This window comes from Gastrolobium bilobum, unplaced genomic scaffold (genome assembly GCF_033153095.1).
Source record: "Gastrolobium bilobum isolate Gb01-03AN ecotype WA unplaced genomic scaffold, APGP_CSIRO_Gbil_v1 utg41763, whole genome shotgun sequence".
Taxonomy (NCBI): Eukaryota; Viridiplantae; Streptophyta; class Magnoliopsida; order Fabales; family Fabaceae; genus Gastrolobium; species Gastrolobium bilobum.
In genome coordinates this window covers 43,422-65,854 of record NW_026895909.1, presented here as the reverse complement: position 1 = coordinate 65,854, position 22,433 = coordinate 43,422, and the positions used below count along the sequence as shown (strand labels likewise).

The following is a 22,433-nucleotide window of genomic DNA, read 5'->3' as shown; positions in this document are numbered from 1 at the left end:
TGTTAAAAGGGGCAAGAGAACTTAGAGAGAAGTTAGAGAGAGAGAGTAAAATAGTAAAAAGTGAAAAAAAGGATTTATATAGAGCAGATCACGCTTGGCCTGGGTGTGAGGGGTCACGCCTAAGTGAGGCGTGACCTACGTGGAACTTACGCCTAAGTGAGGCATAACAAGTGATTCCCAATCAGCGCATGAGATCTTGCAATATATCCGTAAATAATATGAAAACAGCTATAAATTTGTAATTATTTATTTAAATTACCATATTTTAATTTTTTTTTCCGAAATTTTAAGTATCTCGTATAAAATGAATGAGAATAGTATTTTACATTATCTAAATCTAAACGGAGTGGGGGAGATATAGTTTTGTCGTGCGTGCATTCCACGCGTTGTGCAGTGCACGTGACACAGGTCACATTCCAAGCACCGTTGCTCCTTCTTTCGCACTCGCTTTCTTCCTCCCAATTTCCCAAGGTTAATGCTTTTCCCTATTTATCAAAAAAAAAAAAAAAAAAGCTTTTCCCAGCCCCAAAGTTCTTTCTCATAGGATTCCGTTGAAACACCGAAGCAGGCAAAGAAGAAAGCAACGCCGATCCGTGAACCTCACTCGAGTTCTCTTTCGGCCATGGCTCCTTCTATCTCCGAACGAGTGCAACTGGCCAGGCTCTGTGCCTCAAGGGACTGGTCCAAGGCCATTCGAGTACTCGATTCGCTCATTTCTCAGTCCGGTGCAATCCAAGACATCTGGTTCGCATTACACTTCTTTCGTCTCCAATTCTCCTTTTTGGTGATTGATTCGCTGATTTTGATTCCAAATCTAATTCTGATGGTTGCTTTCAGCAACCGAGCATTTTGTTACAGCAAATTAGAGCTTCACAAGCACGTGATTAAGGATTGCGATAGAGCGCTTCAGCTTGACCCTTCTCTTCTTCAAGCTTACATTCTCAAAGGTCCTCCTCTGCCCTAATCAGATACATTCACCGTTTTTTCTTTCTTCTTTCGACATTTTTTTTTGGTGGTGTCATCTTGACCATTATTGAGTTTACGCTTTTCTTACCTATTTCAATTGCATATTTTACTCAACCTATGTCTCGGAAATTTACTCTGCTGCTGTTGACTTTTTCTGACTATGGTAATTAGTTCAGTTCCTATTCCCTGGGCGTTTTCAGATATGCTACTTCTCAGATTAGTTAAATTGGTGGATTTGTTTTAGATAGCAAATGATTACACTCTGTAACTAATGCAGCCGAGGGCAAAGGCAATTTAATTTAACTTCACTGAAGAATAGAGTTGGTTGATGCATAGTGATTATGTTGGAATTGTTTTATAATGAATTTGTTCATGCTGTTTATAGATTTGTTTCGCACCATTCTTTTTGTTTACAATGGAGGTTAAACTGAATTTTTCTCATACACAGACATGTGTATAATCTGTTGAAATTAGTGGTAGTTTATACTTTGTTCTGTCATGTAGGTTGTGCCTTCTCCGCATTGGGGAGGAAAGCGGATGCTTTATTGGTATGGGAGCAAGGCTATGAACATGCTTTGCATCAGTCTGCAGACTTGAAGAAGATGCTAGAACTTGAAGAGCTTCTGACAGCAGCAAAACAAGCCAACAATGCATTGAGTGAAACCCATGGGCCGTCTAAGCCACAGTCTGAATCAGATTCTCTGAGTAATGGGAACTCAAATGAAACTTATAAGAATCAAGATGGGTTGAACACTCAGGCTGAATTATGTGGCAATGCTAGTGATAAATCTAAGATATGCCTGAAGTCTACTGATAACTTTGACTCGAAAAATGAATTGCATGATGAAGATATAGAGTCTAACAAATCTGATGGCCAAGTGAATGGAAGCCCTGATGTTCTAGATACATTGAGTTATAATTCTGAATCATGTAATGACTCAAGTGACGCTTCAGAATCGTGCGATAAAGTATCTACCAATAGTAATGACTCAATTAGTGTCAGTGAAATTTTTAGAAATCCAATTAGTAAGTATATTTTTCCCCATGAAAGAAATGATGAAGTAAGGAAAAATAAGAAGTTCTGCGTTGCTCGGGTTTCAAAGACAAATTCCATAACTGTAGATTTTCGACTCTCAAGGGGTATAGCAGAGGTTTGTTTTCATGCTTTTACTTCAATAAGCACTATTACACGACAACTGCTGTGTTGTCGTGTTTATGCGTTTAAGAGCATATTTGACATTGTGGTTCTTTTGCAGGTTAATGAAGGAAAATATGCTCATGCCATATCCATTTTTGACCGGGTGAAAACTTGTTCTTACTAGTGATACTCTTCATTTCTTCCTTTCATGCATATGCTATCTTGCCCTCTCTTTTTTCCTACCATCAAATAACAAACTATAACCTTGTCCCCATCATATATGCAGATACTGAAAGAGGACCCTGCATATCCTGAGGCACTGATAGGAAGAGGGACAGCATATGCATTCCAGAGAGAACTTGATGCTGCTATAGCTGATTTTACGAAGGTACTTGACCGAACACTATCTTACAGGTATATATGGAGATATGATATTTCTTCTATACGTAAGTTGTTTACGTGTATATCTTAGGCTATACAATTTAATCCATCAGCTGGTGAAGCATGGAAAAGGAGAGGTCAGGCCCGGGCAGCCTTGGGAGAGTTTGTTGAGGCGAGCACAGCTAAGCTAACCCTAATTCTTAGATCTTAGTAGCTGTCTAACATGTTGAAACTGACAATGGTGGAAGCCTCTAGCACTGGGCCCGCCTTTGTTTATATACATACTCCATGAAATAAATCAGTTGTACTACAGGAAATGAAAAATGGCAAGGAAATTTTATTTTATGTATGGCTATACTTGTTTTAACTAAGATGCTAAGTTTGTATGGGTTTGAGTACTATTTGAGTATTGCCACTTAAAGCTTTAGGCTTTTTGTTGGATGCTTAAATACTTAATTCTTTTGGTGCTAAACTAATTTGGTGGTCAAGAGTCCTGTGGTCTTTTCATAGTAGTTAATTGCGCCGCGAGCTGCACCGTATAGGTGTTGCGGTTCCTCGCCGCAAGAAACCGCGCCGCACTGCGCCAGAATGCAATAGCGGCCATTGCGATCGCATTTGTGGCCATATTGCTATCATAAGGCAAAATATCAATTTTGTCCTAAATTTAAATATGTAACAGAAAAAATTTAAGGGTTTTTTAGTCTATCGGCGTCTCTCTGTATCACTTATACTATCTCTGCCCTTAAAAAATGTGTCTTTTTGTCATTATTTCTATCATATATCTATTCCGCTATTTCCGCAACCGCGCCAGAATGCAATGGCGGCCATTGCGATCGCATTTGTGGCCATATTGCTATCATAAGGCAAAATATCAATTTTGTCCTAAATTTAAATGTGTAACAGAAAAAATTTAAGGGTTTTTTAGTCTATCGGCGTCTCTCTTTGTCACTTATACTATCTCTGCCCTTAAAAATGTGTCTTTTTGTCATTATTTCTATCATATATCTATTCCGCTGTTTCCGCAACCACAACCCGCTATAACGCTATAGCGTTTTTCGGGATTGGCCGCGACATGCCGCAATCCGCATTTGATAACTATGGGTCTTTTATTGGTTTATCCTCATAAATTCAATGTTATTGCAATTTCTAACTATCACCTACAAGATCTTATGTTCTATAGTATAAAAAGTTTGAAATATGAAAAGATTGAATTTTTTTGGGCATTTTTTTTTTAGCACAAGTGTCAACCTGTAAATGTGACAATTGTTTTTTCCCTCCTCTTTTGATATGGATGTCAGGCTATTGAAGACTTGAGTAAGGCATTAGAGTTTGAACCGAACACAGCAGATATTTTACATGAGAGAGGTAGCTTGTCTTAAAACTGTCTCTTTTGTTTTCATTTATTTATTTGGATAACTAATTTATGTTGGAATAATTAATTATGCCTCTCTTTCTCTTTCTTTGTTTGCTACAATGGTCGGATGCATGTGTCTTGTGGTAATTCCTAGAAGATCAGAGGAACTGGATTAGTTTTTATGTGTATTGTATTCTTCACCATTAATATATCATGTCATTTGTTAGAACTTTAGAAGCAGATGGAGAATTAACAAATTTTGATTTACTGGATGAATTTATATAAGAACCTTTGTTTTGTGCTTGGAAATCTTAGGGTAATTAAAGTAAATCCTTAGCTAGGATTTTGAATTTGAGCAATCATCAAACAAGGTGTATACTATTTTCCTGTACTTGGGAAATTTTGCTAATTGATTAATTGTGATACAGAAAAGTGTCATTTTGGGGTAATCAGATTATTGCATCAATCCCTTAGGTTATCCGTTAATGTGCTCATTTTATGTAGACATGTTATGGGCATTGATCTGTTTCCTTCTTGATGTTTATTTGTATATTGGTAATCAAAATTAAGTCTGGTTGCTTAAAGTTGAATGAAGCTTACTCGGCTAGGGTTTTGTATCGTGACTCTAATTTTCACTCCAGCTGGTCTTTTGTGGTGTTTTTTAATTCTTTAATCATTCATGTGCCTTTGCCTAACCGTTTAAGCTTTTGGGAGAGTTGGTTCATGACACAATATTAGAGCCTTTATGATCAAGTGGTCTAGAATTTGATCCTTGCTACTTGCATTCTTCTTATAAAAACAAAAAAATTAAGCACAAGGTAGGCAGGCCTGTGTATTGTTTATGCTTCAAGCCGAAATGGCTTTTGTGTGAGGTAATGTGTTAGAAATGTAATGTAAAACCTTTTATGTATCTTCATCTAACAACTTAAACTTTTGGGAGAGTTGGTTCATGACAAGAACATTATTGGTTTTTACCTAGTAGGGTAACATCTATTGAGGAGAATAAGCAATTTTATTTTTTAAATCCTCTGTTTATTTGCATTTTTATTTATTTATCTTTTAACTTTTTATGCTCTCGGTTTAGAGGCTATTCTCATTTTTGTTCTCTCTTTCTCCATCTCCTTTTTGACACGGTTGCTTTTTGTTTAGTTCTCATGTAATTGCTCTTAGTTTTTGACTTGTTTAGATATCATTTCAAGTTCGAGTTTTGGTTATAAATGCATACGATGTATGATGATAACATTGAACTAATGAATTCTCTGTTTAGATCTCATTGCTAAGTAATGTACTTCCCCCCCCCCCCCCCCCCCCCATAAAATTCAATGCAGGAATTGTCAATTTCAAATTTAAAGAGTTTGATGCAGCTGTTGAAGACCTTTCAGCTTGTGTGAAGCTAGATAAGGATAATAAGTCTGCCTACACATATTTGGTGGGCCTTAATTTTTAATATTTGGATCCTCATTTAAAGAGTTTAATGTTGTTTTCCTGATCTTTAATGGATGGCGTCTTCATTCTTGCACTGAACAAAATGACTTTACAGGGTTTAGCATTATCTTCAATTGGTGAATATAAGAAAGCTGAGGAAGCACATCTAAAATCGCTTCAACTTGACAGAAATTTCCTTGAAGCATGGGTACATCTGACTCAGGTATCTATCAACCAAACCCGTAGTGTACTGATGGTGTGATCATATTAAACTGAATGTATACTTGAATTATGATTAGTTGTATTCTTGGATTCTACCTGGTATCTCTACTCATATCCTGCTACATTACTTTCATCCATGTCATTACTGTGCCTGTAATCTAATTTGCTTTTTCAACTTGACAAAAGTATCCATTTCATAACAGATTAGTTCACAACTTCACATGTACATTTTTTTATTCAGTTTTAGGCTTATTTCTATGTAGTAGGCTACAATTTTTATGGCATTTTGTTTATAGGCTTAAAGCTATTCTGTTAGATAATTTTGCTTGTTAGCTTTGGGTTGACTGTGTTTTTGACAGTTTTATCAAAGATCTAGCCGTAATAGGTTTATAGCTATTCATTAGGTGATACGATTGTCTCACCAAGGCCCAAACCAAATAAATGGTCCAACCCAATTAAAGTTTATCAGCATAGAGTCGTTGTTGTGAAGAAAGGGAATGTTGCTGATATGGCTAATTAGTTACGGGGTAGTGGGTATTCTTGTAATTGATTGTGGGATGGGTAGCGTTTATAGTGTTGTGGTTTGTTATTGGGGTTTTAGGCTGGTATTACTTTCGTCTACATTTGTAGAGGGCTTGGAGACACTTCCATAGCTCGGAGCTTATGCTCTGTTAATTTCCATTTGTATACGCTTCTTTTTTACATAAATATATCCATAAACTCTCCATTTCGATAGGAAGAGGTGTTTATCCTATTAAATTGGTGCTCTCGTTGAGAGATTTTTTTTGGGGGAGAGAAATTTCTGTGCATGCTCACCAGAATGACGTCACAACGAATTGACGCTTTGGACGCAAAGATGGTAGCGGTTGAATCGGTGCTCAAATCGCAGGAATCTCTTTTGCGCTTGCACGATACTGCTTCGAAGGGACTTTCGCACCAGTTAGTGGAACATTCGACGAAGCTGAGCTCCTTAGTGACCAATATAGGGGACATTATCCAAATTCTGGCAAAAATGTGTACCGAATTCCGAGAAGGACTTAAGTGTCCAGACCAGTCGCTGCACATTCCAATACTCACCGAAGGACAGGGAAGCAAAATATTGACGGGAGTTCCGAGAGGAAAGGAAGTGGTCTTTGTTGCAGAGGAGGAGTTGACAAATGGTACTATTGCGAAGGATTATCGGCTATCAGCTAAGAGAATATAGCTTTCGGTCTTCATCGGGGCAGACCCCGTTGGTTGGATAGCTAGAGCGGAAGCCTATTTTGCCGTGCAAGGCACACTAGAGAGAATGCACGTTCAATACGCACAGATTTGTATGGAGGGAAGCTTCATGGCACTGGTTTAAAGTCTTGAAGGAATCGGATCCGCAACTTGATTGGGAGCGTTTCAAACATGCTCTGTTTGGTTGCTATGGTGAATCATTTTGGGAACCCTTTTGCCCAACTTAAGGGGCTATTACAGGGAGGCACCGTAGACGAATACATAGAAGAGTTTGAAAAGCTGGTTGCCCAGGTCCCACCTCTTCCAGAGGAACAGTATATGGGCCTCTTTATTGGTGGACTGAAGGAAGATGTACGTATGTAAGTTTTACCTTTCCGAATCGATTCAAAATGATTTCCTTTTCCAAGACAGTTGAGCGAAAGTTCCATGGAGGAGCAAAGGTTGCCAGTGGACGAGACAATGGGGGTTTTCGTCGCAGCACAGTGTCTGTTCCTTCTTCAGGTATGGTGCTAAAATAGTAAAAGCAAACTTTTCTCCAATCGGACAGAATCGTTCTGGTCGTAGTGAAGAAAAACGTTGTGGTTCGAACAACAGAGGTGTTAGGAATTTGTCTTATCTTGAACTCATGGAGCGAAGTGCTAAGGGGTTGTGCTTTAAATGCGATCATCAGTACAACCCCACTCATCAATGATCGAACAAGCAATTAAGACTACTCATTTGGGAGGAAGATGAGACAATTGGGAAAACGGATGCACTGGTTGATGTTGAGGAAGCAAAAGACGCAGATGTTGAGGAAGTGGACTTCAAGGTAGCAAATGTTTCTGACATATTTCAATCCAAAACTATGAAGGTGGAAGGAAGTTTGGAGGGATTTCCTATACTGTTGTTAATTGACAGTGGTGCTAGCCATAATTTTATTACCCCAGAGTTGGTTCCTTTTTTGAACCTGCAAATGAGTAACACAAGGGAGATTAGTGTTAGTCTGGGAGATGGCAACAAACGTTTCTCCAGTGGAAGATGTGATGCACTTAATATTCAGATTGGTCGTTTTCAGTTGAATGTTGGTGCTTATATCCTATAGTTGGGTGGGATTGATTTGATTTTAGGAATGGAATGGTTAGAGACCTTGGGCGAGGTTCGCCAAGATTGGAGAAGGAAAACTATGCAATTCTTGCATAAGGGAGAACTGATTAAATTAAAGGGGTATCAAGTCAATGATCAGGATCATCAACTAGCATTACAAGGGTTACTTCATGAAGGAGGGCACGATGACAATGAGAAGACCAATTTAACAGGGGATACTCTTAATGCTGAACGCACAACACAGTAGCAAGAGTCGCTTCAAAGGATACTGGAAGAATTCCATTCAGTGTTTCGCGAACCACAGGGCCTACCACCTCCTCGAGACTCGAATCATGCTATCAACCCGTTACCAGGTACTGCTCCAGAATGTGTGAGGACGTATAGGTATGCTCATCACCACAAGGATGAAATAGAAAAGCAAGTGACTACTCTGTTGCAAAAAGGATTCATCCGCCACAGTACAAGCCCTTTCTCCGGCCCGTTTATTCTAGTAAAGAAGAAGGATGATTCTTAGCACGTGTGTGTACTATAGAGCATTAAATAAGGTGACAGTTCTGGACAAATTTCCTATCCCCATTATTAATGAGTTGCTTGATGAATTACATGTAGCCAAATATTTCTCTAAAGTAGATCTTAAGTCGGGTTTCCATCAAATACAGATGAAAGAAGAGGATATTTCAAAAACTGCTTTCCGTATCCACGAAGGGCATTATGAATACCTTGTTATGTCTTTTGGTCTTGTTAATGCCCCCTCTACCTTCCAATCCACTATGAACTCAGTTTTTCATTCGTGTTTGAGGCAACATGTCTTGGTATTTTTTGACGATATATTGGTTTATAGTCCCTCATGGGAATTTCATTTGCTGCATTTGAGGGAAGTCCTGTAGCTGTTACAGCAGAATAGTTTATACGCCAATAGGAAGAAATGCTCTTTTGGACAATTGTCCATTGAATATCTTGGTCATGTGATATCTCTTGTAGGGGTCGCTATAGATTCATCTAAGATACAGGCTGTCTTGAGTTGGCCTATCCCAATGAATGCTAAAGGAGTTCGTGGTTTCCTTGGTCATACTGGGTATTATAGGCGGTTTATAAAGGACTATGGAAAGGTGGCACGTCCTTTAACTGATCTGACCTAGAAGGAAGGGTTCTTATGGAATGAGGCACAAGCTGCATTTGAGAGGTTGAAACAACTACTCACTTTTGCCCCAGTTCTCGCATTGCCAGATTTTGCCAAAGTCCTTTTCATTAAATGTGATGCATCGGGTTTGGGCCTAGGTGCTTTCCTAATGCAAGAAAAACAGCCTATAGCTTATTTTAGTAAGGCCTTGTCTAACCAGAATCTTTCAAAGTCAGTATACGAGAAAGAAATTATGGTGCTCCCGCTCTCGCAATCCAACATTGGAGACCATATCTAATAGGACGAACCTTTACTGTCCTCACTGACCATAGGAGTCTCAAACATCTAAGCCAATGAATCACCACCATTGATCAACATTGTTGGTTGGCAAAACTCATGGGGTACAACTTTGAGGTGATTTACAAGCCTGGACCAGAAAATAAGGTTGCGGACTCTCTATCCCGTCGGGAGGGTAATCTAGCGTTATTTCACATAATCTCTACTCCATACTGGGTTGATATAGGCAAGGTGAAAGAGGAGTATGTAAACGATGCCAAACTACAGAAAAATATTGCTGCTATCTTTGCTGGTACTGATATACCTTCGGGTTTCACAATGCAAGGGGATCTGTTGTTTTTTAAGAACCGTATGGTGCTGGCTGCCACTTCTTCTCTCATTCCCTCTTTCCTCCAAGAGTTCCATTCACCACCAATAGGAGGACACTCTGGTTTCACTCGAACATTCAAGAGGATTACTGGGGTTTGTTCTGGTTTGGAATGCACAAACGAGTAATGGAATATGTGAAATCTTATGACGTATGTCAAAGACACAAATATTGTACCCTTTCACCAGCTGGCTTTTGCAACCTCTTCCAGTTCCATAGCTAATTTAGGAGGATCTTTCATTGGACTTCATTACCGGGTTACCAAAATCCCAGGGGAACGAAGTGATTCTGGTAGTGGTTGATAGACTATCCAAATATGCTCATTTCCTGCTTCTCAAGCGTCCTTTTTCAGCTGGAACGGTGGCAACTTTGTTTGCCAAGGAAATTCTGCGTTTACATGGCCTTCTGAGGTCAATTGTGAGTGACTGTGATCCGCTGTTCTTAAGTAATTTTTGGAAGGAGTTGTTCCGTTTGCAGGGAATGAATTGAAGATGAGTACCTCATACCATCCCCAAACTGATGGTCAGACAGAGGTCCTTAATCACTAACTCGAAACTTATCTGAGGTGTTTTGCTTCAGAGCAACCAAACAGTTGGTCTTTGTGGATTTCATGGGCTGAATTCTAGTATAATACGTCATTCCACAGCTTTACTGGCACAACACCGTTTGAGGTTGTGTATAGGAGACCCCCTCCTACTATTCTGCATTACTTGCAGGGTGAAACTCAGGTGGATGCGGTTGCTAGAGTTCTATAGGACAGAGATGAAGCTCTTCGTCAGTTGAAACACCATCTCATGAGAGCTCAGCAGTCTATGAAGCAACATCTGCATGTTCATCGTTGTGAAGTCTCCTTTCCTGTGGGCAATTGGGCGTATGTGAAATTAAGGCCTCACCGGCAAGTTTCAGTAGCTCAAAGAATTAATCCGAAGTTATCTGCGCACTTTTATAGCCCTTTTCAGGTGATTGCTAAAGTTGGAGTTGTGGCTTATAAGCCTGCCTCTGCCAGGATACATCCTGTCTTCCATGTCTCATAGCTTCGAAAGGCTATTGGCAATTCAACTGTTGAAGGGAATCTCCCACCTGGTTTGGCCTTAACTGCAGATGAACCTCCTGAACCAGAGGGGGTGCTTGCTTAACGAATTTTAGGAAAAGGTGATCAGTCCCATACTGAATGACTGATACTCTGGAAATACAAACCCATGGAAGAAGCTACGTGGGAGAAGGCTGCCGACATTCAGGGCCAGTTTCCTGTGTTTAGCCTCGAGGACAAGGCAAATTCTAATGGCGAGGATATTGATACGATTGTCTCACCAAGGCCCAAACCAAATAAATGGTCCAGCCCAATTAAAGTTTTTCAGCTTAGAGCCATTGCTGTGAAGAAAGGGAATGTTGCTGATATGGCTAATTAGTTACGGGGTAATGGGTATTCTTGTAATTGATTGTGGGATGGGTAGAGTTTATAGTGCTGTGGTTTGTTATTGGGGTTTTAGGCTGGTATTACTTTCATCTACATTTGTAGAGGGCATGGAGACACCTCCATAGCTGGGAGCTTACGCTCTGTTAATTTCCATTTTATACGCTTCTTTTTTACATAAATATATCCATAAACTCTCCATTTCGATAGGAAGAGGTGTTTATCCTATCATTAGGCTACCCTTTTTCTGCCTATTTATTATCAGTTATGTGCTTAAAGCGATTCTGTTTGGTGATTTATTATCAGTTACCTGAATGTGTGTATTTTGGCAGTTCTATCAAGATTTAGCTAAACCAATAAAAGCTCAGGAATGTCTAAATGAGGTGCTACAAATTGATGGGAGGTAGTTTTTGTGAATGAACCAAATTACTCACATCAGCATTGTTATTTTAGCTGCTTTGTGCCTGTTCACTTCACCCAAGGCTGATTGCTTTTAAGTTTTGTTGTTAGGTTTGCAAGAGCTTATCATTCCAGTGCCCTTCTGTCCCATGCAATGGGTGACCACAGGTATTTGTACAACCATACCTGCTGCTTAATTTTATAGGTTGAATATTTATTTGAAGTGACTGTTTCTTACTTGCCGCGGTCTTGAGAATTTGGTCCATGAAAACTAGTAAGGACAACTTCATGATATAGCAGCACACTTACAAGCAGTATGGAAGCAAATTTGGATTGTAGAACATGTAATAAGGTGAAGCCTTTCAGGAACAAAAAAATTGTTGATAGTACTGTTGGTTTTAGGAACTGAGGAGGGATCATGGGGGGAGAACATAGATTACTTGCCCTTTTTTCATGACTATTATGTTGATTGATATGGCATCTCATTAGTAGGATGGTTTTGTATTTGGAAATTTTGGTTTGTATTAAAGAACAGGCAATTTGAGGAAGAATTATGGTGGGATTGTGAGTATTCCAGAAGTCTCAAAGTCAAAGCATGTAGTTCTATTCCAGAATTATGTTGTGATTGTTTCACTTTGGTACTCTATGTTCTATTACTTGATTTTACTTCTGATTTAAATTGGGTTTGACTATGACAGGAAGGCTATCAAGGATTTAACAATGGAGTTGAACATTGATGGCGCCAATATTGAGTGTTTATATTACCGAGCTTCCTGCTACCATGCTGTTGGACAATACAAAGAGGCGGTATGATCATATTAATTTTAATTTTTGGGTGAAATTTCAGTTTTCATTTGTCATGCTATGACTTTATTTAATGGTCACAGGTCAAGGATTATGATGCTGTGCTGGATTTGGAATTGGACTCAATGGACAAGTTCGTGCTCCAGTGCCTTGCCTTTTATCAGGTTTGTTTTATTGTGAAATAGTATATCTACAACCCATCTTTTTTTCAAATACTATTCTACTTGTCAAAAAGAATGTAAGAACATTTCCTTCTCTGTCACAAAATCTGCTAACAATGTTGAGAGCATTGAGAAGTGAAGTGTCACAGGAAGCATTCAATTAGAGCAAGAGAGAGATGATAGCCCTACCAATATACAAATTAATAGCATGCTAAATTGAACATGTATACTTCTGTTGGCATGTTTCCAAATAGTGCTGTTCACTTCTGCTTTAGATCCTTATGCTACTTAGTTGTCATGTATGTCTACATCGAGACACTTGTGGGACCTATCTTCTTCCCATGATTCAGCTATATATAACTAACTTGTGTACGTTCTTTAATGGCTTTATGGAATTCTGCTGATGGACTTATATGTCATTGGTGCTCTGGGAGTTAACATGCTCCTTGTTAAGTTTCATTTATTAAGAGCCTAGTTCTATGATGTACTTCAACACTTTTCCTCTTTTGCAGAAAGAGATTGCTCTGTACACTGCCTCAAAATTTAACAGTGATTTTTGCTGGTTTGATATTGATGGAGATATTGATGCACTTTTTAAGGTAAAATTTATGAAAGTTATTCTGCCTTTTTCCCTGGTAATTTCCATCTTTCTTGATTCAAAGGTATCTTAATTGGAAAACCCTGTTTACTTGACTTCAGAGTTTCTTGAGCATGCCCATGGGGAGTTTCATATGGGTTTAAAAGATCTTTAGCAATTAGGTTTTAAATCATGGCATACGTGGTTATTCATGTTTTGTAAAGTACGGGGTTCCCATTTCTATTATATTTATTTGTATCTTCGTTATATTCAGGAATACTGGTGCAAGAGATTGCATCCAAAGAATGTATGTGAAAAGGTTTTCAGGCAACCTCCTCTACGTGAGTCATTAAGAAAGGGAAAGCTTAAAAAGCAAGAGTTTACTATTACGAAGCAGAAGGCTGCTCTTCTACAGGCTGCAGATTCCGTTGGCAAGAAAATCCAGTATGATTGTCCTGGTTTCCTCCCTAATAGACGCCAGGTAAAGTTATTCCTTTCCTGCTCTTTTTTTGTGGCTTATTGGTTGTAATCATTTTCCTTTCTTTTCCAACAAATCCTTTTTTTTAAGCGCCACTTTTATTTCTTGACAGTCTTTTGGTGTGTTAAATTGGACTTGTACATTTTTCCTTTATCCTAATAGACTTTGAAAAGGATTTTGTTGCATCTAAAAAATTGGATGATCGTTGTTTATATCATGTTGTAAAATCAAACTGCAAAAGAAGAAAACATGTTATATTATTTCCATTTGCTTCCTGGTAGATATTACATGGCATGTTGTTAGGATTTTATTTTCATTTATTGTCTAAGAGATAATAATATATAGGGAAAAATGTTTGTCCTTTTAAAGGATGGTCATTTTAGTTAAAACTAGTATTTTTTATTTAAAATTTAAATTAAAAAAAAAAACCACCCACTTTCTCCCTCCATTATTTTCATTGTGTATCTCTTTCTCTCACTTAAAAGAACACAATTCTATATCCTTTCTTGTTTTGGTAAACCAATTCTATATACTTTAAAAAGACAAACACTAAACCCTAATATATAATGGTCAAATAACATCATAAAATATGCAAAGGATGTCACTTTTCCAGTTTTAACGCTATAACTACAAAACAGGTCAGAAACCCCCCCTCCCGGGATAAATTTCTGTTAAAGAAATCTTTTATTTCTGACTGTATTTCCCTAAGTAAATGCTTGTGGTTTTCATAGAATCAATATCACTTATGTTGGCTTTCAATTTGTTCTAAAAACATGGATTATTTATATAATTTGTTTTGTATCTTTATGAAGCTAGATTATTTTCTGGATGCTTTATTCTAAATATCTGCAAGTTATGTTATTTTTTTCCTTTATAATTTTTGTGCTTGCACAATCATCTTTTTAACCTGTCTATATCTATATGTTAATATTTCCTTATTTATCAGCATCGAATGGCAGGACTTGCTGCTATTGAAATTGCACAGAAGGTCTCAAAGGCTTGGCGTTCCTTGCGTGCCGAATGGAAATATTCTAATAAAGGAAACTCAAAGACTGGGAAAAGGGCCAGGAGAAGGGAAAGAATTAATATGCCCAGTCAAAACAGAGGAGGTGCGGGTTGTAGTACGAGTAGTACCTTGGATACATCTCCTTCACATGGCACTATAGATGATAAATCATCCAGCCGTACAATGCCATGGCACAATGTTTACTCATTAGCTGTTAGATGGAGACAGATTTCTGAGCCTTGTGACCCTGTTGTGTGGGTTAACAAGCTAAGGTATCCCATCTTGTTGCTAATAATTCTATCGGAGGAGCACATCATGTGTCAGTCCCACCCAAGATTTGTTGTTCAGATATTTTATAATGTGTGGTATTTATATTCATTGCGCACATAGTTTCTCTTTTTATCTCCATTTTTTTGTGCATTCTCTGATCTCTCTAATTTATAATTTTGTTGATTGTGCTATAAAATCCCGTAGTCCCAGAGGCATGACAGAGCTATCATGTATTGTGGTAAACTTTTCTTGCATAAATTCTAAATATATTCAAGGTCCCGTTTTATTTTCAGTTAGTGCAGGTAATATGAGTGTTTGCTAGGTCATAGTCATATCCTCAAACACGACATAATATATTTGAGGTAGTATACTTACATCTAAAAATGTTATTTTGGTGTAGACGAGGTCTTCATATAATACATTAATAACATATAATGGTAAAAGAGCCCCATAACATGACTGGGGGGAGTAGACAAGGAGGGTGTAAATTTACACTTAAGATTTCCAAATTAATCTCAACTATAAGTTTACAAACTTGTATTGTATGCTAACTTGCTGATTTCAACTCCTTTTTTATCAAAAATTTTAAAAAAATAATCTGATTTCCTGATACTTTACCTTTAATCAACTCTATGTCTTTTGAGTCTAAATGAGTAAAATAATGGTGTGCAGCTTCTCGTATTCTCAGGATAGGTTAACTATGAGGTCTCTGTTACAAAGTAATGACAATTAACCATTCCTTCTGTATTTCAGTTTTCTCTCTCTCCCCTAAACTCTCTCAAAGTGTGGATGATTTTTATAAATAAATTTGATAATTCATATTTGCTTTTAACAAAATATTCCATGTTCATCTCATTTGGATCCTTTACTTGTAATTCTTACTATTTATTCCTCTAAATTTTTTGCATATATGGTTTGTCCCTTCTCATTTGATTGTTGTTACAGTTTAGTCCTTCAGAATCTTGTGTTAACTTTTGTCCCTTTTCTGGTGCTTTTAGTGTTTGTGTGGGTTTTTTTTTTTGTTTTGTTGTTGTGGGGTGGTTTTTTTTTTTTTTTTTTTTGGGGGGGGGGGGGTGGGGGTGGGGTGTGTGTGTGTGTGGATAGGGTGAGGTTTTAGATCTGCTTTGTAAAAAAGATGGCTTGTCATTTTTGTTAGCTCTAACTTGATCTCTTTCGATTAGACTTCAGAAAAAACTGAAGCCTATTTATTATATAAGGACCATAAAAGAGGGATAGAAACTGCCCTTACACAGAAAACTTGGTTGACTCAAGTATTACAATTGAAAGGAGGAAAATGAATTTCCAGTGCAACTAGAGTGGCTAAGTATATTTTAGCCTTCATGTTATTTTCCGCTTTATGTGGTTTAACGTCTTTATTGCTTGTTCTGCTATGATTGCTTTGCATTTATTCAAACAGAAAAATATTTCTGCAGTTACCGCAGATAAATAAATTATCTACCGTTACTCCCAAAACGATATCGTTTTTGGATTGAAACATTAAAAAATTATAATAACAAAGACTATAATAACCCTAGAATAAATTAAAATTACAAAAATACCATGATTTCCGTCCCAAAACGACGTCGTATTGGGCTTACTGCAGATAACTTATTTGCAGAAAAAGCGAACCCTTCTTCAAATTATGCAATTTTGAAAGGTCATTTTCTTTTATTCTAAGGCATATACTTTCCTTTATTTGTGACAATAAGCTCAGAATTATATTGGTCTGCTTTAGATAACTTTCTTCTTTTATTGGTTGCTAGCCTGTTAGCCATATTGGTTAATGTGCCTAGTTTTTCTTCGGATTATTATTTCAGAGTTGGACCAAATTAAGATCTTGTGTTCATTACAAAATAAAAATAAAAATTAAGATCTTGTGTTTGATTTGAATTGGTTGCTTTGCACTGCAGTGAAGAGTTTAATACTGGATTTGGTTCTCACACACCTATGATTCTTGGTCAAGCCAAAGTTGTCCGTTACTTTCCTAATTATGAAAGGTAATGAGCCTGTTTTTATTGATAAATTCAACATTAATAGACTGGCTTAGAAAGTGCTTATTATTTTTAAATGCCACAGGACATTGAATATTGCGAAGACTGTAATGAAGGAGAGACCAATTGTCCACAGCAAAACAGATGAGATTATTCATCTTTCCAAAGATGGGAAATTAGAAAAGGTGAATTGTTAATTTTTGTGCCTTTTCCTGTAACATTGCTTGATTTACTATGTAAAAGCACTCTGCCATGACTTTTAACCCCAAAAAGGTTTAGCGTTGAAAAAGTTTTAGTTTGCTTGTCTCATGTCAGAAATGCATCTCTTATGCAATTGTTATGCTGGGTGATACACTAAAGTTATACTTGCAGGATAGACATATTTTATTCTTTATAGGCCTGGTTTCTAGATGCTCACAGAGCATGTTGGGATAATCGAAGTTTTATAGCACATCTCAACCAGCCTTATATCATTTAGATAGGGTTAATGTGTTCCTAAAATAGAAAGTTGACATTCGCAAGTTGCATGATAGGCAGTTTTCCTCATTCATCAGGTCAGATAGACTATGATAAGACTCTCTTTTATTAATGGTAGAGAAGACAATAAAACAGTACAAGAGAAACTCACTTAACAAAGGGCACTCCCTTTTCCTCAAATCCAACTAACAATTCTTGCATATCTCCTAAGACACACAACTTATATATATATATATATATATATATATATATATATATATATAAATATATATAGGGGCAGGATATTCTTACACCGGTGTAAGTTAGAAGTCTTACACTCAATCTTGACCATTGATCCACTTGTATCCAATGGCTCACATTACTAAAAAATTAGAGCCCGTAGATATAAGTGGGATCAACAGACAAGATTGAGAATGTAACTTACACTGGTGTGAAATGATCCTGATCCATATATATATATATATAAAGAACCAATTCAACCCAAAAACCTGTTGGGTGAGGCTATATTAATGGTTTTATATATCTCAACACGCCACCTCACACGAGAGCCCATGGGCTTGAAGGGTGAACAATGCACAGGCCCACCTACCTGTGCGAAAAAAAAATTCCACTAGAAAGAAAGTGAGGGCGGTGAGGGTCGAATCCGGTACACCGAGGCTCTGATACCATGTAAAGAACCAATTCAACGCAAAAGTTTAAACTATTGGGTAAGGCTAATGTATATTCAAGGTCCCCCTTACAGAAAGGTAACTGCTGAATTGGCAACAACAAAACAGAATTGGCAACAAAGTAAATGACAAAATCAAATTAATGGAATTTGAAACTAAATAAAATCATTGACTCAAATCAGTAATAAATTATTGACCAAATCAATAATGGATTTTCGATTAAATCAATTATTGATTTTTGCTCTTGATTTTCGATCAAATCAATTATTGATTATTGCTCTCCTTGTGTAAACCTTCCAAACCATGGGTTTATCAGTAGCAGTCGTATCAATACTTCTCCCCTTGAGAATCAACCTTGCCCTCAAGGTTGAAATATGGAAATTGAGCTTGTAGTCACGTCCTCCCAAGTAGCTTCCTCAAGTTGCTGGCCTTTCCATATTGGATCAGGACTTGATCAATGAGCTCCCCTTGCTGCTGAAGCGGCCTATTTCTCAAAACTTGGGCTGGATAAAATTTGAAACCATCAACCTGCAAATCTGCCGGTAATTCCTCTCCCAACAAATGCTCCCCTATAGCCTTTTTGAACTGCGAAACGGGAAAGATAAGATGTATATGGGCTCCTACAGGATGTTGCAGCACAAAAGCTACAAGACCCACCTGTTTCAGCACCAAATAAGGTCCATAAAACCTGGTAGCAAGCTTTGGATCCAATTTTGAAGGCATGGAACATTGCCGTCGTGTTCTTATCTTCAAATAGACCTGATCCCCATTCCGAATGTCCATAGGCATCCTATATTTATTGGCTTTTCTGGACATATATGATTGAGCCCGATGCAAATGAAATTTAAGTTGTCTATGGGCCACATCTCGACCCCTGAAGTTTTGGGCAACTGCTTCTACTAATGTCTCCCCCGGAAAAAACATCGTAATAGTTGGAAAGGGTCTACCATAAATTACTTCAAAAGGAGTGTATTGGGCAGCCGAGCGAAAGCTCATATTATACCAATTCTCGGCCCAAGGAAGGAATTCGCCCTATACTTTGGGTTGCTGAGAACAGAAACAACGCATGTAGGTATCTAAGGTTGGATTAATTATCTCCATTTGCCCATCGGTTTTAGGGTGATAAGCCGTATGGTGTTTAAGAGTGGTACCCTACAACCTGAAAAACCTCTTGCCAAAATTGATTAATGAAAGTTCGATCCCGATCACTAACAGTAGTTGAAGGAATGCCATCTAAGCAAAAACCTCTATATAACAAAAACTTTTGCAATACTCATTGCTGTGGATGGATGTTTCACCATGACAAAATGAGCATACTTGCTCCATCTATCAACCACAACTTGTATATAATCAAACCCCTTAAATCTTGGTATCCCCACGATGAAATCCATACTCAGCCCCACCAAAATAGCATAAGGAATGGGCAATAGGAGAAGTTTGATACTTATTCCATTGGCAAACTTGGTAAGCAGCAACAAATGCATCCATTGTCTCTTTCATTCCCACTCAAAATGGATTAAGCTAGTCTTCTAAATGTACAAAATACACCAGCATGTCCGCATGAAGGAGATGAGTGAAATTCATGAAGCAATTTGGGAATCTAGGCTGAGGTATTGTAAAATAGCCTCCCTTCCTCCCGTGTATATTGCGGGTGAGAATTTGTGTAAAAAACCAATTCAGCCCAAAAGTTTAAGCTGGTGGGTGAGAGCTTTTTAATGGTTTATATTATTTTCTAATATGTCCCCTCATACGAGAGCCCATTGGACTTGAAGAGTGGACAATGTACAGGCCCACCTACCTGTGCTAAGAAAATTCCACAAGAGAAAGTGGGGGGCGGTGAGGATCGAACTCGGGACACGGGGCTCTGATACCATGTATAGAACCAATTCAGCCCAAAAACTTAAGCTGTTGGGTGAGAACTTTTTAATGGTTTATACTATTTTCTAACAGTTTGGATCACGTTTTGATACGGTATTCTTTTTTATGGATAAGAAGAAACGTAAAGGTAATACAAAGAAGACTCTCCTCACTCCAAAAGGGCACTCTGTATTGGTCTCAATTCAAAAACTAAATTCTCTCTCCCCTATCAATTCTGAACCAGCCTTTAAATAAACTAATAAAATGATAGAATTGGCAACATAATCAAATCAGCAATTAAATTTGGAAACTAAGTAATCTGGAATTTAAAAAGAATAAATCTGGAAAGTAAAAGTATTTATGACCCAAATAGTAATCAAATCATATCTCAACATCCCATTCCATATGATTATTAATTTGTGACCAAATTAATTATCGGTCTTTCCTTTTTTGGTGTAGACCCTCCAAATTGCGAGTTTCCTTGCATCAACTGTATCAATAATCAATCCCCCCCCCCCCCCCCCCCCCCCCAAAAAAAAAAAAAATAAAAAAACAAAGAATCGACCTTGCCCTTTAGGTTGAAGTTGGGGAATTGGCCTTGAATGGATGTTACTTTTTCCCATGCGGCTTCTTCTGGTGGTTGATTTGCCATTAGATGAGCAGTTGGTCAATCATCTCCCTGTGGTGTTGGACCTGCCTATAACCTAGCACTTGTGCTGGATAACAAATGTGCTCATCAATCTCTAAGTCATTAAGCAGTTCCTCTTCGACTGATTGTTCTCCCACTGCCTATTTTAGTTTGGAATCATGGAAAACAGGATGTATCCTTGCCGTAGCAGGAAGCTACAACCTGAACGCCATTGGGCCAATCTGCTTCACTACCAAGTAGGGTCCATAAAATTGGGCCAGCTAGTTTCAGGCTTAACTTGGAGGGCATATGCGATTGAGCCCTGTGTATGGAATTTTAATTGTCTAAGAGCCTCATCCCTATCCATCAGATCTTGAGCGACTGCTTATACCAAAGTTTCCCCTGGGATGAACTTAGTGAACGTAGGGTGAGGTCTACCATATACTATCTCAAATGCGGTGCAGTGGGCGGCAGAATGAAAGCCAATATTATACCAATATTTTGCCCATGGAAGGAATGCATCCTATGCGCGAGGCTATTCAGAACAAAAGTGATGGGCCTAAAAATAGTGAATAGGTTAGTTAATTTGTTAGGAAACTTTCTAGAATTTTCTTAGAGGAGAAAATAAAAGGAGTGTGTGTGTGTGTGTAGTGAGGTGGTCATGAATTGAGTATTGGTTTGGTGGGGAAATTAGGGATCTCTTGAAGCCTAGGTATGTTGGCTTTGAGGGGAAGTTGAGGTCTTTTGGGTTTATTTTCTGCGATTAGTGTTTGTAAGGAGCTTGTCTCCATTTATGTTTTTCATCAATTTACGGTCAAATTCAGTATTATTTTTCTAGTTCCATCAATTTGGTATCAGAGCAGTGTAATTTAATTACCTCCGTCTGTCCATCAGTCTCTAGGTAATATGTGGTGCTAAATTTAAGGACGATGCCTTGTAATTTAAAGAACTCTTGTCAGCAATTGCTAATAAAGGTTCTGTCCCGATCACTTAAAATGAATAGGATGCAGGCGTACAATTTCTTTCACAAAGACTCCAGCAATACCTCTGGCAGTGAAGGGGTGTTTGATCATCTCAAAAGGAGCGTATTTGCTCAACTTCTCAATCACCACTACCCCTTAAATCTTGGCAGTCCCACTATAAAGCCCATGCTAAGTTCTTACCAGATGCATTTGGTATGGGTAGAGGTTGCAGTAATCCGGTTGGAGAAGATGTTTTATACTTGCTTCTTTGGCAAGTGGGTTAGTGGGGCAGGCTGCCACATAAGTCGTCACACTTCCTTTCATCCCTATCCAAAAGACATACTGCGCCAACCTTCTAAAAGTGCAAAACGCCCGTGTCCTCTGTTGAGAAATATAGTCCCACATTGGTTGTATGGGCAACTAATGTGAGGTTTATAAGACCTTGGGCACTCCCACCCTTTGAGCTAGCTTTTGGGGTGGTGACCTCAAGTTCTTTACATGGTATCAGAGCGTTCGAAATCTCACCGCCTCTCACTTTCTTTGTAGTGGAATTTCCACATGTAGGTGGGCTTGTATGTTGTCCACCCTTCAAGCCCAGTGGGCTCTCGTGTGAGGGGGCGTGTTGAGAAATATAGTCCCACATTGGTTGTATGGGCAACTAATGTGAGGTTTATAAGACCTTGGGCACTCCCACCCTTTGAGCTAGCTTTTGGGGTGGTGACCTCAAGTTCTTTACATCCTCCAATAGGCGACGAGTGAAATTCTTGGAGTAACTTCAGGATCCAGGCAGAATTACAAGACAGAACTAATTGCCTTTTATAAAATAATCTTTCTCCCTCAAGCGTATAGTGAGGATTTCAATTCGGATTCTTCCGTAAATCCCCCAAATCTATGCAAGCATTGGATCTCACTTCCTCAATTCTTTCTATCTCTTGCCAAAACGGCTTAGAAATAGCTCGGAACTCCATTTCTTCCTTTCTCCTTGATAACGCATTGGCCACCTTATTGCTTGACCCCACCTTGTACATGATGTCGAATTGATAGCCGATGAGTTTGGCTAGCCAGTGTTGCTGATCTTGTGTTGTAATCTGCTGTTTTAGGAGAAATTTAAGACTCCTCTGGTTAGTATAGATAGTGAATCTTTTTCCCAATAAGTAACGTATCCAA

The 22,433-nt window shown here is 38.2% G+C and overlaps 1 protein-coding gene across 4 annotated transcripts in view; it reads left to right on the top strand.

Moving 5' to 3' along the window:
* The first annotated feature begins 536 nt into the window (after positions 1-536).
* The window catches only part of LOC133296780 (suppressor of RPS4-RLD 1-like), a 29,302-nt gene continuing 7,405 nt past the window's right edge, over positions 537-22,433 (top strand). For 2 of the 4 annotated variants that reach the window (XM_061495834.1, XM_061495833.1), the window contains exons 1-18: positions 537-744; positions 838-947; positions 1,471-2,117; positions 2,223-2,267; positions 2,391-2,492; positions 2,577-2,657; positions 3,784-3,850; positions 5,168-5,268; positions 5,380-5,487; positions 11,321-11,391; positions 11,499-11,555; positions 12,086-12,194; positions 12,275-12,355; positions 12,865-12,951; positions 13,204-13,410; positions 14,354-14,685; positions 16,594-16,680; positions 16,760-16,859. In XM_061495834.1, coding sequence (XP_061351818.1) covers positions 623-744; positions 838-947; positions 1,471-2,117; positions 2,223-2,267; positions 2,391-2,492; positions 2,577-2,657; positions 3,784-3,850; positions 5,168-5,268; positions 5,380-5,487; positions 11,321-11,391; positions 11,499-11,555; positions 12,086-12,194; positions 12,275-12,355; positions 12,865-12,951; positions 13,204-13,410; positions 14,354-14,685; positions 16,594-16,680; positions 16,760-16,859 — 2,514 coding nt within the window. In that variant the 5' untranslated portion in view covers positions 537-622. The remainder of the gene's footprint in view (positions 745-837; positions 948-1,470; positions 2,118-2,222; positions 2,268-2,390; positions 2,493-2,576; positions 2,658-3,783; positions 3,851-5,167; positions 5,269-5,379; positions 5,488-11,320; positions 11,392-11,498; positions 11,556-12,085; positions 12,195-12,274; positions 12,356-12,864; positions 12,952-13,203; positions 13,411-14,353; positions 14,686-16,593; positions 16,681-16,759; positions 16,860-22,433) is intronic. The other 2 variants (XM_061495837.1, XM_061495836.1) reach the window with 2 other exon arrangements.